The sequence below is a fragment of the Falco rusticolus genome, chromosome 4, assembly GCF_015220075.1.
Source record: "Falco rusticolus isolate bFalRus1 chromosome 4, bFalRus1.pri, whole genome shotgun sequence".
Taxonomy (NCBI): domain Eukaryota; kingdom Metazoa; phylum Chordata; class Aves; order Falconiformes; family Falconidae; genus Falco; species Falco rusticolus.
Window position 1 is genome coordinate 4428731 of NC_051190.1, and position 18313 is coordinate 4447043.

Genomic DNA, 18313 nt, shown 5'->3' on the forward strand with positions numbered 1-18313 from the left:
CCCTTTCACTCCCATTTATCTTTCTCCCACTTTTTATGTTATTATTATTTTTTAAACAGGTATCTGACAGAAAGATGCTGCCTTCTATTTCTGGGCATCATAAATACTTCATTCTACAGAAAGGAGAGAAAAGAAAGTGGAAATCATTTCACTTGGATATCTAAGCACAGTTCTCTTTTTCTTAAAGTGCACTTATTGCACCCTCCTTGTCAGTGTGTATTGGCTCTGTTAAGTACCCTAGAATCATTTAACTGTATATATGAAAAGCAGCATTACAAAACTTCAAGTAGTAAATGTAAATGATACCATACATATGAAAAATTCCTAATTAAAGGGATTATGCCCCTCTCACATTGCTGCCAATAATAGAAAGTTTACACATTCTGCTTAGGATGTCTCAGCAGCTTCAAATAATTATATTCAGTTATTTAAGGTATTTGAGAGAAAAGCATATTTAGAAAGCAAAATCATTATTACAGTCATAAATCTGTATGATTTGCACAAAGTTTTGTTTCAAATTTGGGGGGACAAGCTACAGTCAAATTTATTAGACTTCAGCTTTGTGGATTCAGTGCTAAGTCTCTGAAGGTGAGGGTAACATGGTTTCATATTTTCATGTATTGACCCTGTGCTTAGGTTTGTTCTTCCTGTTTTCTGTAGTGAAATGCCCAACAGTGAAATTTTTTTCTCCCATTTGCAGGGAAAAAGCATGTATTTTCACAGCATATAGGCAAGCCAGCTTTGCCTTATTGCAAAAATCAGTTTATATACTATGAAAGCAGAAATCATAAGCTAGGTCTATTCCACTTGCCATTATAGACACAGAATTGTGACTGCTCCCTTTATTACCTTATTAAGCCAACTGTTAGTCAGTTAAAACGGACAGTCAATAAAAACTATGAGTCTTGCATAATTTTCCACCCATCTAGAGTCTGCTGAAAAGTAATTTACTAATTCAGGTGTGTTGTGCAAAACAAGATACACATCCTCACTTGGATGAAGGTTGACTCCTGTTACTGTCTTGCACATTTCTTCATATTACAGCAATTGTTACTGTTTTGCCAAAAGCCTGAAAAATGGGCAAGGCTATCAAATTCACTCTCCAGAATTTGCAACAATCTGTTAGTTTGCTATCGCATTACTTGCTTCTCTATAGTTGGCTTGCAATGTCCATGTAGGCAAACTCTACTACATACATGGTCCACAGAGAAAGAGTTAAAACACAGTTCCCCGGAACAGTCCATGATTTTTCCTGTGAATCAACCGCCTACCTCTTTTTTTTTTTTTTTTTAAAAACATACTCATTACTTGCTATTTATCATTTAAAGACATTTTAAGTAACGGATTGTTTTAGGAACTGCAAAACCAGACTTACTTTTAATGGTAGATAAGCAGCAATGGTGATGCTGGTACTGAGGTGGACATTACCATGGGTGTAACTAACAACAAGTGCTGTGTATCCTTGAGTTTCAGCTTTCACTCTGACGCCACTACAAAAATCAGCAGTCGGCTTAAGCCTTCCTGTCAGATAAATTAAAAGCCTGTAAATACATACTTGGAGATAAATGCCAAAGCATTTTAATGTAAGCTCAACACAGCTTTCCTCAACAAAAGCGCTTCCACCAGTTCTCCAACCAAATGGGTAAAAATGTTTGCTACTGTCTTTCATCTCAAACCCAACACTTCCCAAAGCGTCGATGTCTCACAACCTTCTTTATTTTCACACTATACTAAGGACATGAGTCTTTACTCTGGTACGAACTAACATAACTTCTGTTGCTTATTGAATATTTTCATCTTGCTGTACTATAATGAAGCCAGCTTATAATTAAGCACGAATAAGTCACACTGCTTAGACAAGCTTTACTGCAAACTGTAGGCAATACATTGTTTCTCTGTAGCTGAAAGGTATTTTCATGACATTTCTCTGCTTTTGATGTTTGCGAGGGGTCTATTTTTTTCTTTTTCTGAACAAACTGTAAAACAGCTTACTACATAGTGTACATTTAAAATAGCTGCCTCTCAGGCAAGCAGATGGTACGCTGTAGACTGGTTTTACTGGCTCAGTAGCACAGGAAAGAACTTCCATACAAGAGACACTTGGAACAAATTAATGGTATGTCTGAGTAACATACTGAATTCAGTAGACACAGGAACAAGTACATTGCTCAGTGTCCACTTAGCCCAGCAACATTAATGGCAATCTTTAAAAGTAACATGCATACTCCACATTCTTAATAAACCTGACGAGGCATTTCTTACAGCGATGAACTTACATGACAGAACTTTGGAAAATTTAAGCAGCTGATTGTCTCAGCTTCTTGTGAGCAAACAATGAACCATGTCTTCATAGAACTGAAAGTACTGCTGGACATCTGAGCAAAGCAGTTATTAATCTTAGTGTTCTTGTAAGTTTTAAGTGCTATCTCAAAATACAGTAAACATGGACCCCTCTATGAGAAAACCCATCAATTTTGTTACAGATGCATATTAAAAACAAAAAAATCTGTAGAAAGGGAGCCTACACATATCCAATAAAGTAAGTGCCAAAATGCTTTCAGAGTCCCCCAAAACATCAAAAATATCAAAGGGAAGTTCTGCATAAAAACCTAAATACATCCTCAAAAAAACCCTACTCTGATCCCCCCCCCGAAGTTAAGGACCTCTGTGGGAATACTATACAGAGTAACTGAAACAGTGATTTAAAGGAGATGTGTGACTTGGTAACACCTTAATTTAACTTTCACAACAGGGAGGGAGTCAAATCACCTTGAAGTGGCTTGAATACACCACGGGTTTCTACTTCCACAACTAGATCAAAGTGTGAGCAGTCACTCAGTGGGACCATCTCGCCCGTTTCAACGTTTGTTAGGCCATTAATCCTCAGAGGCAGCTCCAGTATTTGGCCAACACGTGCTTCAACTTGACATGGTGTGAACTCCATCCCACTAGGTTCAGTTACATACACCTGAAGGAGTAAAGAAACACAGGACAGAGATGTACAAACATAATCCCACAAGAAGGTACCAGAAAAAGTAAAACCAGACTTCAATATGCTCTCCTTATTTTAACTGGCCCTCTCCCAGCTGCTGACTTCTCTCTGAAGGCTGGAAATAGTTCTCAGATCCAACATTGCTTTTGTGTTCACCTGCCACAGCAAGGTATCAGAAAGGGCCAGGAAAAGCTCGCTACTATTTTCGGGCTCCTTTCCCATACAGTCCAAACTCACACTAGCTTGGTGATCCTTTTACTGCTACTTCAACAATTCCCTCTTCTGCTTTGTTGATTTTAAAGTGTGGACTAAGTTGTGTGGTATCTCCAGGAGGTATTATCACTAACTGGGACAGATTTAATATCCAACCTTAACTTTCACAGCATAAATATTTGAGCTAGACCTGACATCGTTAGCAAGGCTCCTCAGCCTCCATCACTCACAGCAGCAGGAATGCAGAAGTTAAGGGAACTAATAACCCAGACATTTCCTCCATGGCTTTTTTTGTTGTTGGTTGTTTGCTTTTGTTATTTCTTGCATTCCTGTTGGCAAAATATTTTTCAGGGTGTTCAGTAATCAACATTTTCCCACAGTAATCTGTCAGAAATCTAAAATAAGCGAACAAGTATCTACTGCCTAATCTAACAATCTTCTGCTTCAACAAGTAAACTTTATTTGAGAGATACTTTTGAAAACAGAAGGATTACTTTCAGAAATAAGGCCAGCATAAATAGATCTTTCATGCTATTATAGCTGGTATGTTGATGAACAAGCCTTAACTGTATTATTTATACTGTTATACTGATTTTCTATTTTTTTCTCCAACGTTAAAGAATCCGCCACAGATTGACTGCACATTTTGTAACAATTACTATGATCAAAGCTTTTCATTTGCAGTATCTTAACTTCCTAACCATCTGTAAATGTCTTCAAGATAGAATATTGAACCATATGGTACAGAGTTAAAACTGTAATCCTTGTGGAACGTGGCTAACTATTCCTAAAACTTGCTCACTGAGGTCAGTAAACAGAACTCTTCAGAGTTATTCTACAAAGAATGCAATTCCTAACACAAGAACAAAGGTATTCAAAAATAACCTATTCAGATTGTGCAGTACACCGCTCTGAAAGTGCACATGGAGAGAAGTATTTTTTGTGTCTTCAGGCTTTGACTTATGTTTGGGGATAAGGAAGAATGAAGGTTTTTCAGTTAAAACTTATCTCCTGCTGGTAACTGTCACACTGCTAAAAAGCAGCATCATGGGTTGTCCAGAGAATAATTTCAGAGCCAGTCTGTTAACTAAGTTCTGCACAAATTTTAATTCATGTCATTATTTTAAACATTTATGTTATTTTATGCATGAAGTTTAGTACCTCTCAAATCCCTTTTATAGAATTGTCAGAAATAATCTGAGCACAAAACGCAAGCTAATTTGCCCTTCAAAAAACCCAGCATCAGTAGATGCAGCTGTTCTGAGTAAAATTGGGTTAGAAACATCTTTCCCAAAACACACACAAAACAAAGAAGGGAGGGGAGGGGGAGGCACAGTATCTGCTTACATAGCGCTTTCTTCAATATGGGACAGACCTTGACCAAACACATTTTTTAACAGTTTTGTCAAAAGGGACTTCTGTGCAAGTGCAGTACAACAATTACAGCAGTGCTACACATGGGAATACTTAAAAATTACGAGGTATTTCGTAGACCTAATGTATGTGCATTTGATGCAATCAGCTTGTTCCTCCCCAGCTGCTAAATTACAGGCATGTATCCCGGAAGGAAGGTGCGCTGCCCCAGGGCTTGCAAGACTGTGCTTCCCAAATCAACTTATATGCTCTTCAGAAGCAAAGACCACCACCTTTACAAAGCCTTAGCCAGATGGGACGTTGTCTGCCAACCTCAATAGCATCCGCTTGGCATAAACAAACCTATTTAATTTATGGCCATGCAGTTAGACCAACACAGCCTCTGGATCCCAGATTAGTCACACATGCTACAGTACACTATCTTAGTTTTTCTAAGGGCAGGCGTGAGTTTCCTCTTCTGTCAGGTTTCCATTCCAATGCTCAGCTCTTTGCAAAAGGCACAGAGTTAAAGCATAGATTAAAATGCCTGAATTTGTGAAGGTAGCAAAGCAGTACTACTTCACAGTAGCAAATATACACCAGAGTAATAAGTGCTTACTCTTTAGTTTCTATTCTATCATGTTACAGATCTGGCAGTTCTTAACAGCTTGACAGAGAGAGTAAGCAGACACCATTTCATTAAGGAAAATTATTTGTGTGCAAAGGACACAAGGAGATATTCCCAGAGCAGTAACTTTCTAGAAAAAAATGTTAAAGATTGGTTAATGCTGTAAATTTGCAGTGTTAAACAGAGCAGCTTCTTCTTCACCTGCCTTTGCATACTCTTTCCTGTGGGGCCATTACATATACTGTTCCTGTATTTTCTTCACTCCATACCACACACTGATCACCCTGACCAAACTCTAAGAACAGGGTATGATTTGCACAAAGATCACAAAATTCATCTTGGGAGTGGTATTTTTTCATTCCTATTTTCTCCTAATTTTCCTAAAAGATTATTTTTTCTTGGCCAGCTTTGGTATCTAGATTCATTATGTGGCACATTTCAGCCACTTCTCTAGGCAGGAATTTCCTTGTGTACCTTGGTGTTATCAGTCACCGTTTTACATCAAGGGAAAGCACCCACCTCTTACCCTGCAGAATACATTTTTAGTTTGGCTTGCCTGCTTAGATGACGAGGCCAGTAGCAAATTAATATTCCTCCTTGCACTCAAAGCTTTCAACAAGGAAAAAGACTTGCCAAGGAAAGCAGGAAGGGGACAAAACAGGAGTAAAGTTAATGCAATGGAGAGAGCTTGAATCACTTAGCCTGCCACCAGGGCATGCAGGGACTCTTGGAAACATTTTGGGAAGGGGAATGCCTATGGCGTTCTCAGCTTCTTCACTGTTTCTAAAAGCCATCTGTTTCTAAAAGCCATATTCAAGAGTAACCCAGGGTAAATAAGAATTTTACCTTCATTTCTCCATAATGCAACGGATTCTGAACATCAATTGCCTGAATAACACTGACACCAATATCGCTTCCAGTTGTCATTACTCCTTTGATTGTCACTGTAGCGACTGTCTGGTTAGAATATGACCAGCTGAAATTTCCACTTCCACCATGGGCCTAGAATACAGAGAGAAAATCTTCCAAATATTTTGTGAAGTATATGGTTCTTACATTTCTTAGCTGTCAAGCCTTTGAATACCTTGCATGAAGACCAGGGACACACTGAGCAATGGTATTATTGAGGAAATACAAATAAAATAACACTTCAGAACTTTCAAATAAGCAAGGTGAAGTAAGAAGATTACTACCCTTCATTCATTTTAATTTCAGCTTTCCTCACGCACATACCCCGTGTGCTCACCAGTGCTGCTAACCCAAATACTTGCCTCCCCACTGCAGAAGCGTGATGCTCACAAATCCCAGTGACTGACAGTGCTTAGAGCCAGCAGAGCATTTCACAAATCAGCACGCTGGAGGCCTAGCACCTGGCATTATCGTACTTCTGAAAACTCCCACTGTTTCTCTGTTCCTGACGGCCAAAGTTCTGATTTTGGGTCTCAGGGCTGCTAACCTGACACTCTACCTACTAGCTCTTTCAATGGGAACTGTTACGGGACCTAAAGGGAAGAGACAAGAAGGTGGGAGGCAGGGAGGGAATGAGGCAAAAGGGGAGGGGGAAAAAAATAAAAGAAAAAAAAAAAGTCTCTCTTGTTAGCATTTACTTCTTTACTTTTACGCTGAAAATCATCACAGCCTCTTGCTCTTGCAGCCATTCAACAGACATGCTGTTCCAGCAACTGATCAGTCATGGAATAAGCAACAGGCACATATGGAAACTGCCCTGTCTTGCCACGAGCACCACGAGGGCCTGCGGAATGTGCAAGTGATGCTCCCACAATGGCTTTTCAAGGACAGACTCAGTAACTGCCCAACTTAAAAGCTCAGGTTCATCGTGCCGATTCCCATGAAAAAAACCCAAACCAACAAAAAAAAGAAAACCTCACCCTCTTCCTAGAGCTCTCAGCTCTTGAAGGGTTGTTTCAGAACTAGAAGAGCTTAAGCGAGTGGAATTATTCTACAGAAGGGTAAGAACTAATTACTTGATACTGTGGCTATCATCAATAGAGACAAATTATTACACTCTCTTTCTTTATAAGCACTTGGCAGCCAGGAAGGGTAATAAGATTTGCTGCAGGTTCATACTTTATAAAGCAAAGGGCCAAAAACCATTTTGCCAACACAAGTGGAGTGTTGTCCTCCTAGGTGTGTAATACTAGCTACTGAAGAAACAAATTATTACAATGCTGTAAACCGTATAGGTTTTAAACATCATTATTGTGAGCTATGGGAAGTGTCTGTTGAGAAAAATACTATGCAGAAAGGTATACTGAGAATAATGCATTTTTAAAATGCATAAAAAAACCCCAAACTTCCACACTCCAAAATAAGTTTTAAAGTTCCATCACAGTAAAACAAGCGTGGAAATCAGAGCAATTTTTTTGTTTATGTGTATTGTTTTAATTTCTTTAACTTCCTCAGCATTTGCCCTAGCTCATTTTATAATTAAAGTAAAAATTAACAAGATTATAAATATTGTCTAGAAGGACAGCAGAGAAAATAAACAAATTACGCAGAAGTTTAGCTAATAACTTTTACGGGGGCGGGGGGGTATGGGTGGGGTGGGGTGGTGTGGTGTGAGAATCCAAAGGGTACTAATTTCACTTTTTCCTTCCCATCAGCATGTGCACAACCTGATTACACAAAGAACACTGGCGAGGAGTAATAGATAAACAGGTAACAGTATGTGACAGAAGGAGATGCATGGAAAGTAGCAAGAAACATTTAAAGAATGTAAAAGTTCAGAATGTTTTGTAATTATATTTTCAATTAAAATGAGCAGAAAAAATAAAACAGAAACACACAATTCTTAATAATTCTATGGAGTCACCTCTTGTTGCTGTACAAACCAGAAGAATTAGCACTTTCTTCTCTCTAGTAGTCAGTTTGCACTGAGGAGAGAAAGGGTAAACTTCTATTTCAGTCTAATCATGATCAACAGCCTGTAAGCTGAACTCCACAAACTGACTTCACATCACCAGTGACCATGATGACCTCACTAGAAAAAAAAAATAACCTCCACATACTTAACTTCACAAAGATGGCACTTCACTTCTCGGAAGGAGGGAAGGAAAGAAACATCGGGTTTTTTTATTCTTAGCTGGTTTTTTTTTTACTTGCTGCAGAAACCATCTTATTAGCACAAACATGAACAAAGCAACTAACAGAAAACTAGACAGCTGACAAAGTAAAACCTAGAAGTCATTCTGACACCATCTGGAGGGAGTTAGTTTAGCTATAAACAGAATTTGGCTAGATCCAAAAATCCCTTTCAACTTATTTTCAGAAACAGTCTAGTCGCCAAATTAAAATAGCCTGCCTCAAAAACTATCAAGTAGGAGGCAAACACTAATCTACAGGCAGGAAAACAACAGTCAAGCTGTGTGCTATTGTAAACAACCACTAGTATTGTTGAAGGGGCAGACTGGGAAAATGTTATCAGTTTCAGTAAATATAAACTAAATGTTGGGAGAAAAAAAGTTTTTATGTTTTTAATGAAAAAAAGTCACCCTACAGTTAGAATAGTGATGCAATTATTGGAGTAACATGAAGGAATATTCTCTAATGAGATATTTGACGATATATGCAAGATAAGGTGAGACAAGAATAGAACTGTAAAACAGGCAGGAAACAGAAAAACACGTTTACTTTCCCTTAGTGGGAAAACTCCAGCAGAAGTTATGATGTACTGAAAATGCAGATTTGTACTAAGAATTTTTACCACACTCTGCTGGTGTGGTTGGGTATAGCATGAACTAAACCAAACTAATCCCACAGAAATTAACAGTCCAGCTGACAGCACTAAACTCAATGGTGTTAACTTCAGATTTACACTAGAGAATGCAGTTTTACCCCTATGAGATTGATTTGTTTACTTCAGATACCATGTGTCCCACTGCCTCTTTTGTATACTTTTTACAGGAAGAGAGACCCAAAACTGAGCACTACTTCATGCTGAAAGGGAGAGGTAGGAACCGCGCATAAAACACTTGAGTGCAGGATCTGGGTATCATCGTACTAGGATAAAAGTCTGGGCCAGGGATAAACAATGGCCTTTTTTCTCCAGTTAGACTATACTCAGGATACTGGAAGTATCATTGAATGATCACATGAATACATGAAACTATTTGCTTCATGAAGTGTATGGAAGGATTGACAGACAGGACACACAGAAGAAACAAGAAAAAGATGTCCCTTTAGAAGGGCATAATGTAAATGAAACTGTGGCCTTTGCCTCCCTGTAACTTTTTATTAGAAGCATGAGATGTTTGCTGAGTGAAGGATACTGATGTCAAAGGTTGACAGGGCATGGTTCATTAATCTTGTCATGCCCTTTTTCCAGTCATTTCACACTCTTGATTCATACTCACATACTTCTATCCCTTTACAGTAAATGGTAGCCTCTAATCATTACTATGAAGTTGTGTACCTAGGATGTCTTCTGTAATTCCAAACCACTCAATGCATACTTGTGTGGTGCATGTGTGAGGGAGAGAGGAAGTGAATGAAACACACAAGATAAAAAGTTGGTGGGGTTTTTATGTTTGTTGGTTTCTTGTGTGCTCTTTTTAAACTACACTAATTCCTGCAAATAAGATCCAATGAAATTCCTTCAAATAAAGTTTTGGATGTCACTGTGCCTGAAGTACCCAACCAACTCCCTAGTGGTTACAGGCCTCGCTGTGCCTGCTTGAGCAATACTTCCTGCATTTACATACTTCTTCAGCATACCTGTATGGTGTACTGGTAAACTCCGGCTTTTGGCTGCCAAGGAAATGTCAAAATGCTGGGTGAAACAACTATGGGAACATATATTTCAACATCTTGCTGGTTTCGCACTGGAACTGGTAATGTATGAACACCTCCATCCTACAAAAAGCAAAAGCACAGTATTATAAATGGCACCATAGTGCCTCCTACAATTTATGTTTAGTCATATATAGAGAAGTTGTTGAAAACATCTGAGAGAGGAAGGAAAGCAACTGTTTAGGGTCACTTATGAACACCATTACTTGTGAGCAAAGAGCTCATCACAGCAAAATGTACTATTGCATTAAATGAGTAGTATTACTGTGGAGATACAGCTGCCCACATTAAAAGGCAAACAGCAGTAAGAAATACACTTTCACTACTCCTAGTTTTTGACACCTTGTCTGCAGAACTAATTCAGTAACTCCACGCCTGCATTTACCACTTGCTCATTCCACTCTGCAGCAGGTGAAGACAAAACTCAGCCTAACAGACCCATTCCTCAGCCCATCTTGACATACTGGCCTTTACAACTTGGCTGTAAGTGTAATGCCGTAACTCTGGCACAACTTATTGTTTCTTATTGAAGTTCTGAAGGAAAACCTTCAGAGCTCTCAGCAGACCTCACTTCACTGAAGACTACCTCTGACACAGAGAATGAACACGGTTTATCATATACAAGGATCTACTAAATCCTACTCGGGGAATCACTAGAACTATTTCATAGCAAATGGGTTCAAGTGTTGAATTTTTCCAAGTTTCAAGCAAAAGCAAATCACTTTCACACCACATGCCCTGGTTAGCCATACCTTCAGCAGCCTGCCCAACTAGCAAAAGTTAATATTAATTTTAAGAAATTTGCAGGCTGATACATTTGGCAGATTTTCATTCCAGCATTTAACATCACTTACCAAATGATAGAAAACTTTCCAAATGTGACTGAATGCAGAACAAGGCCAGGGTATGACACTGATGATCCTACCACAATAAATTGTAAATTTCAATCAGAGAATGTGAAAGGGCCTTTGCATCGGCACACGGAAACGATATGTGCCCACATAAGTATCTGCCATGAAAAAAAAAAAACAAGGCTGTGCACCACTAGTTTTAACAGGTGTTTGCCACACACTTGGTAGCAAAATCCCAGTCTTTATTTAGGCAAATCTTCTGTTGACTTAACTGACAGTTTTCCTGAGGTAAGGATTTTAGAATTTGATTCTTAAATCTGTTTAAACAAAGGTGGCTTAGACCCATGTATGTCTTAGGTTTCCTTTTATTATGTGACTATTAAGTCACTACTGCACAAGTAAATTATTTCTATGCCTACCAGTAAAGCAAAAGAGTTATTACGAAAACATACCTGATCTACTACTGATGTCAGTGCAGCATCAATGATAGTCTGACCCTTCTTCACTGCTTTCACATAATGATACGATCCATTCAGAGATGACTTCAGCACCTCAAAATATTCTTTGGACAGCTTTGTACTAATTCTGATATTCTAAAACCAGAACATTAAATAGATATTGCCACAGGTAACTAACATGAATACTGTACAGAAAGCCATAGACATACTAGCAACAAATCAATGAGAGAACAACCATTTAATAACACAATTCAAAGAAACTTATCTGAAACCGCGTAAGAATTTTTCCCTATGAAAATTTCAGTCTCTCAGCAAGATTGTATCTTTCAGACACGGCATTAACTCCAAAGAAAATATTTACTTTTTTAAATTATCAGCAACCTGAAATTAAACACAAAATGTGCTAATATTTATACTACTAAATAATTTACATTTTACAGTAATTTCTTAATTTTGTCATTCTTAAACTGAACAGGGAAGGAACATGCAAATATACCACCCCAATAGCATATGTCTGAGATCTAGCTGAAACTCAGATCTGTATCTCAAGAAGCAAATTAAAGCAACATTCCCATAAATTCGGTATTCTGAAAAGCATAGTTCAATAAATTTTTTTCTGCTAGCAAATGAACTATTGATTTTACTTTTTTTTAAAGCAATGTATATTTGGTACCTAGTACCTAGAATTCATCTTATTTAACTAGCAAACAGTGAAGTGTTTTAGTGCTACCTAATCCATCTAAGCTTTTCCCATAATCAACGGAAAGGACACAGGTAGCTCCTCAAGGATGTTATAAGCCCACCTTGCACCTCATTCTTTAATAGGAAAGATTGCCTCTAGACATGAAATATTGTATGTGATGGGGATTGATGAGATGAAGTACCATATTAGTACTGCTCTCCAGCAGTTACCCCAGTTTGCAATTTCCAGTGCAATGCCTATGCCACATATTTGAAGTGCACTGTCCATCTTCTTTTAGTTTTTTTTCTACAGTACTTAAGACTCCAAGGGACACTTTCACATGAATCTCTGCTTTATTTTACCAAAAAAAAAAACCCTCACAACAAAACAATGAGGGGAAAAAAGAAAAGGCAAGAAGCAATATGCTTTGAAATGTCCTAACTCTGTGTAAACAAGAAACTGCTTAACTAATTTCAAAGAAAGACAGGATTTAGGAGACAGGCACTCAGAAGTATATCACCATTTCAACTTACATCAGATAAATACACCTTATGGCTTGATTTATCATACACTTCAATTGTTATTTCATAAAGTCTGCCTGTTTCCAGGATCCATCTGTCACCTGGATGAACTGTAAATCCTACAAAACAGGAAAAACTGAATAGCACAAACCAACAGCCTCTTTACATAATGTATGTAAGCATTTTGCTTCTGAAGATACACATTCATTGTTTTAAGCTGCTGAATACAAAGATGAAAGATACTTACTACTAAACCTATTTTGCACTGAGCTACTTTTCTGAATAAAATTACTTTTCTGTGAAAAGCAATACCAGAAATGGAAGCATGTATATACACAACGACAGACACCAACACAAAAACAAGAAAAATTATATTAAGTGATGAAGAAAACTGCAGCCAGTACCAACCTAAATACTTAGGATTTACAACATAGATAGTGCTGTTTGGTAATCTGGAAACCCCTTCCATACGAATACCTGAAGTCTCAGTAAAGGAAGAGAAATATTTTGACAAAAGTCAAGTAAAGATCAGCTTGTTCTTGGGGCTCCTTATGCCTCTGGGTATTAAAGCTAATTGTACACTGAAAATAAATGTTCTCCCCACTACCCTGAAAAACAGTGAGCATTTTAGAGAGATTTCACTGGAGAATATAATGCTCTAAATATAAAAATTAAGTAAAGCCCCACCACATTTCCACACTGAATAACGGGAACACACATGATTTAATTGATCTTTTGCCAACGTAATTTCTTAGCACATTTCAAAACATCAGGCAGCTCTGTTGGACTGAATTCACAGCAGTGATGCTTTCTATGGCTCTACCAGGTACTCTTGATTTTCAAAACTACTGGTACAAATGTAGATAATTTTATCTTTTTATGCTGCAAAGGGTGGAAATTTTGCCTCCTGCCATGAAATTCTGGATGGAAAAGCATCACCTAAAAAGGATACTCTTGTGCCCAAGTACAAGGTTAGTTTGTCCCTGCTGCAATGCAGTTACAACGGATGTTGCCTGATCCAACTTGGCAACTGGCCAAGACGGATCTCCCTCAGGACCAAGTATGTTGTTCTGTAGCTGCAATCCATACTGATCAGACGGCATCATCAATTCTGTACATAAAACAAGACAACATATGAAACAACAAAATCAAATGTGTCAGTGTTTGGACGCTGATAATTATTTCTGATTAATTTTTACTGATGCCTGGTGCACACATTAAATCAGTATTTTTAATGTCTTACGGAAACAGAATTTCTGTGATTACATCAACACACACGCACAAAATTAACTTCTTGCCTAACTTTAATTTCTTTGAAGCTGCAATTTTCAATTAACATCATCCCACCCTTTTGACCTAACATCCAACTCATTCCCAGCTTCAGAAGTGGCCAAATAACTTTCTATGAGTTACTGATAATTTCTGCTGCTCCATTCTGCACTACTAGCTGACATAGTGAGCCTAGTAATCATTTATTTAGTCTCTTTCAAAAAATAATGTCAGTCATTACGAGCACAGGCTCATTGTAAGCTGCAGGCACTTTTCTGTTAGAAAAGTTACTAATTAGATTTGATTTAACTAAGACAGAGTTTTAGTAAATGGGAAATAAATGAGTACATCTAAAATGACAGCTCCTATTCGAAGTTATCCCTAGCTTCGTGTCCTTCACAAACCTGCAATAGTATATCCTTTATAGACACAGTTTCTTTGAGAGAAAAATTAAACAGCTGTATCATGTGGTTTAGGAAAACAGTATTAAATATTAAAATATTTAATTTAATTGATTTATTAATTATTAAATCTTAGCAAAAAACACAACTTCTCAGCCTTTAAAAATTCACATAGGGTTAAAAAAAAACCAAAAAAACAAAAAACACACAACCACAAAACACAGGACAAACCTGTAATCTTCCCTTGCCTTATTTTCTGAACTCTGTACTGAATTGATGTTCCTACCAGAAGATAAATGTCATATGCTGGATTCAAAAGAATGTTTTCCAAAATTAGCAATCTGACTTCTGCAGGTTGTACATGCTATTGAGGGTAAAGAAAAAGAAAAAGCAACATTGAAAGCAGTTTACTTGTTTGAAACAGACCACACAGTAATAACTTAAAATCTGTAAGTGAAAAATATTACTTGCTGTAATTGGCTCTTTATTATCATCTCAAATTCAGTCACAACAGGGACATGCAAAGCACAATGAATAGTAGGAAGATCTGCTCTATGCATACTGTGCAAGGCTGAAGAAAAAAAATCAAGTTTGCATGGGCATGATTTTGGTTCAGTTTTCTGGAGAATACAGATAAACTTGAGGCAGATGCAAAATGACTATTCAGACATCTAGAAATTCATTTTCCCTACTGTAAAACATGGTACTTCCACACAATATAACCATTACAACTTCACTGAGGAACCTGTATCAAATTCACTAGTCTTTTAGATTAGGAATACAACAGGTAATTGTATAAATTCCATTACAGCTGTTTGAGGGATATTAACTGAAATGGCAGTCCGGCAGCAGTGACAGATTTAAAGGAACTACTAACCAGACAGCCATAAAAAAATTGCAAATGGATTATTTCGATTTCACTTACAGTATTCGCTCAAAACTAATTCAGAAAAATATTAAAACAGAAAGCTAGTAAAGCTACAAGCATTCAAGGAAAAAAAAAAGTCAGCCTGATACACAGGATAACTAACTTCAGCAATTAGGTAGAACTGTAACAAACCCACAATTCTTAACATGCACTATTATTTGTGCCACGTTATTAGTATTACATACATTTAGGTAATATTTTCATAGAACACTTTTTACAAGTATGCGTTTGATAGTCCAAGGCAATTCTGCTTTAAACAAAAACATTACGTACAACATGTAGCAACACAAATCTGCAAAAACAGACTGCAGATATGAGATGAACTTCAGAAAAACTCCACTATTTTATAGAAGGATTTTTTTTTTAAGGTGCAGCATTAAATTGATACTAGCACAACTGCACGTATTCCTGCAAGGGACAACCTGTAAGAACTCTCAGGTGTTTGCAAATTCTATTAAAAGAAAAAACAACTCTGTTACTAGAGTTGAAGGAAAAACTCAGTCACTGCAAGTTACAAAGAAACAGCATAGATTTACTTAACAGCTAAAAACACTGCCAGTGCTGCAGTTTAACACCCTTGTAGCACTGACATTCTGATCCCAAAGCCCTTGCTTGGAGAGGAGCATCCAATGAGGTAGAATTACATACCAAGTATCCCTAAGACACCCATTTCAAGCACAACAGGAAATAAAGGTATATCCAATATAGTAATCCTTGTTCTATTTATTTATTTATTGAAAAAAGGACCTAAAGTGTTCTAGTTGGTTATTTTTAAAAAGAGGTAAGAGGCCAATGCCCTATGCAGCATGATTCTAGGTTTTATATATATAATATGAATGACTACCAGGAATAATAAAACTGTACAGAAGTATTTGAAGTGTATTCCTCAGGGCCTTTTGTCACAGTTCAGTCTAAGAATGATGCCTGGCACATGCTCTGTCCTGCACTAGGTAACTGCACCAAACTCCAAACCTTTCAGGGCGATCAAGAGCAGCACTGTAATCTTTTGTGATATGGACTACAGAGTTGATCCAGTAGGACAGAGATGCAGCACTGATATCCACAACGTGACTACAGCAGGGCAAGCTTACAGTACTCCTGTAACACTGGACTAAAAGACTACATAACTTGGGGGGGCGGAGAAAGAAAAGAAAAAGAATGCAAGTTTCTTACCTTATAGACACTTTCCTGTATTCTTGCTTTCAATTTAGAACTCCCTGTTTTCATTCCAGACACCAAAATGGTATCTCCTTGCTTACCAACTTTTTCCATCTCCAATATATAGGAAGGTGGAATGTAAGTGGATTCTAAGAACTTGAGTATACTGAAAGGTAAACCAAAAAGTGAACAGAAAATTGTTAACTAATCTTTGTAAACTCACAAGAAACACCACCAGCATCTATTCCCAGCTATTTCCGTTTTTAAGCAAATTTAAGATGTCTGCTTGGGACCAGATATCCAAATTTTACTCATTCTTCAAGATATCTGCAGCTAACTTCTGTGACTGATAGAAGTTTGTTTGAAGCTTGTTTGTGGGCTTTCAAGAGATATCAGAAGACTGCACATGTTGTCTACAATGATCTCTCCAGTTTTTACAATAGGCGTAGACTGCAAAAACTCTCTATGTTATTGTAGAACAACTGATGTGAAAGACCCAAAGCTTATGTTCATAAAAGCAACAGCTTAAACCAAAACGTAACTGTGACCTACAGGAAGAAGTTAGGATTCATTTAATAAATTACTATGAAAAAAAATGTACAACCAGAGTACTTGTAATAACGCTTAAGAGATTTCAGTTTGATGTGATGACAGAGGAAAGGAATTTGCCATGAATGTGTAAATGACAGGACAGAAATTGAAAGAGGATCATCTTCTGAAGTTTGCCAGCTTCCATATGCACATGATCTGTTTGGCTTTATGTGCACTTCCACAGCACAATCAGTATAGCCATATTGAGAACAGTTATAAATATTAACATTTATGACAGTTCATTGTTTATTTTGCAAAGCTGTAACATGATTAGAACATTTTTATGTTACCATAGCTGTGCTAACAGTACAGCATATATCAATATTAGTTTGGTTAAAACCACATCTCTAGCAAATACACTGAAACAAAAAGGACTATGGACTAGGACTTGGATTGTAAAATGCACTGAACAATTAGCACACTGCCTGGCTGTCATTATAGATAGGGGCCATATACTCGTACCTGCAGCTTCAAGTGTATTATGGGCTTAACAGGCTTTCCCTTGGGTAATGCTGTGTGTTTGTTTCTCTAAGGCTGCATAATTGGAGTTTGTGTTTACCCAGCAGAAAAAAAGTCCTATTTGCTACCCCTACCCCATTTCTAAGGTATTTGGAACATAGGTTTGAGGACTGAAGTTAACTGTTAACCATTCTTCTCTCTAAGAGAACTGGTTTCCCCACATGCCAGTCATAGAATCATCCTATGAATAAAGCCAGGTTCTTTAAAGGAAAGTATAGTTTTCTACATTATTTTATGTCCCACAATTTCCCTATATTTTGCTGGAACCTGTTTTCTGAAGTAAGTGAAGTCTCTGGTGCAGGAGTTTGAATCTATTTCATCTCATAAGCTTACTATACATTAGGAAATTTCTGACTAAAGATGTATTCAAGAAGTGTCTGTAGACTGCTGTGTGACAAAAAACAGTTTCAGGTGTCTGGTTAAATTCATGTATATCAGGGAGGCATTTTTTTCTACCTACATTCATGTCAAGCAAAGTCAAGATTTACCACATAAATACTAGCATAATACCACAAATAACAGGGCCCCGCTGTGTTAACACCAGCTGGTATCAGTGCAGAGGTAAAATTCTTGGAGTTCAATTTGAAAAATATCCCTTACTACTAAGCAGCTTTCAATTCTGGTTATTTTAATAAGGATGGAACCCCAAATTTCTGTTTGAAGTCACTGAAGAACAGAACTACTAAGTCATCGCTGTAAAACTACACCGTACATATGCTTAATAAAAAAATCCAAACAAACAGAAACACACCACTACCATAACAGAGGCCAAAGATGGTCAGCGACAAACACAGGAGGAAAAAAACATTAAAAAAAATATAATCATAGGGTCTGGATTCTATTCCTATCCTTGCCATAGGTGAACTTTCTGACTTTTGGGCAAGAACTTCATCTCCATTAAATGCAGGAAGAACTTCCTTATTGTACAGAAATGCTAAAA

At 37.4% G+C, this 18313-nt stretch overlaps 1 protein-coding gene across 2 annotated transcripts in view; it reads right to left on the minus strand.

Annotated features, from left to right (window-relative positions):
* NUP210 (nucleoporin 210) overlaps window positions 1–18313 on the minus strand; it is a 69403-nt gene that overhangs the window by 34534 nt on the left and 16556 nt on the right. For both annotated transcript variants that reach the window (XM_037384915.1, XM_037384916.1), the window contains 10 exons: window positions 16279–16429; window positions 14409–14541; window positions 13460–13618; window positions 12916–12984; window positions 12520–12626; window positions 11299–11439; window positions 9921–10058; window positions 6033–6188; window positions 2770–2968; window positions 1376–1521 (listed from right to left, as the gene is read on the minus strand). In XM_037384915.1, the coding sequence (XP_037240812.1) occupies window positions 1376–1521; window positions 2770–2968; window positions 6033–6188; window positions 9921–10058; window positions 11299–11439; window positions 12520–12626; window positions 12916–12984; window positions 13460–13618; window positions 14409–14541; window positions 16279–16429 (1399 nt within the window). The remainder of the gene's footprint in view (window positions 1–1375; window positions 1522–2769; window positions 2969–6032; window positions 6189–9920; window positions 10059–11298; window positions 11440–12519; window positions 12627–12915; window positions 12985–13459; window positions 13619–14408; window positions 14542–16278; window positions 16430–18313) is intronic.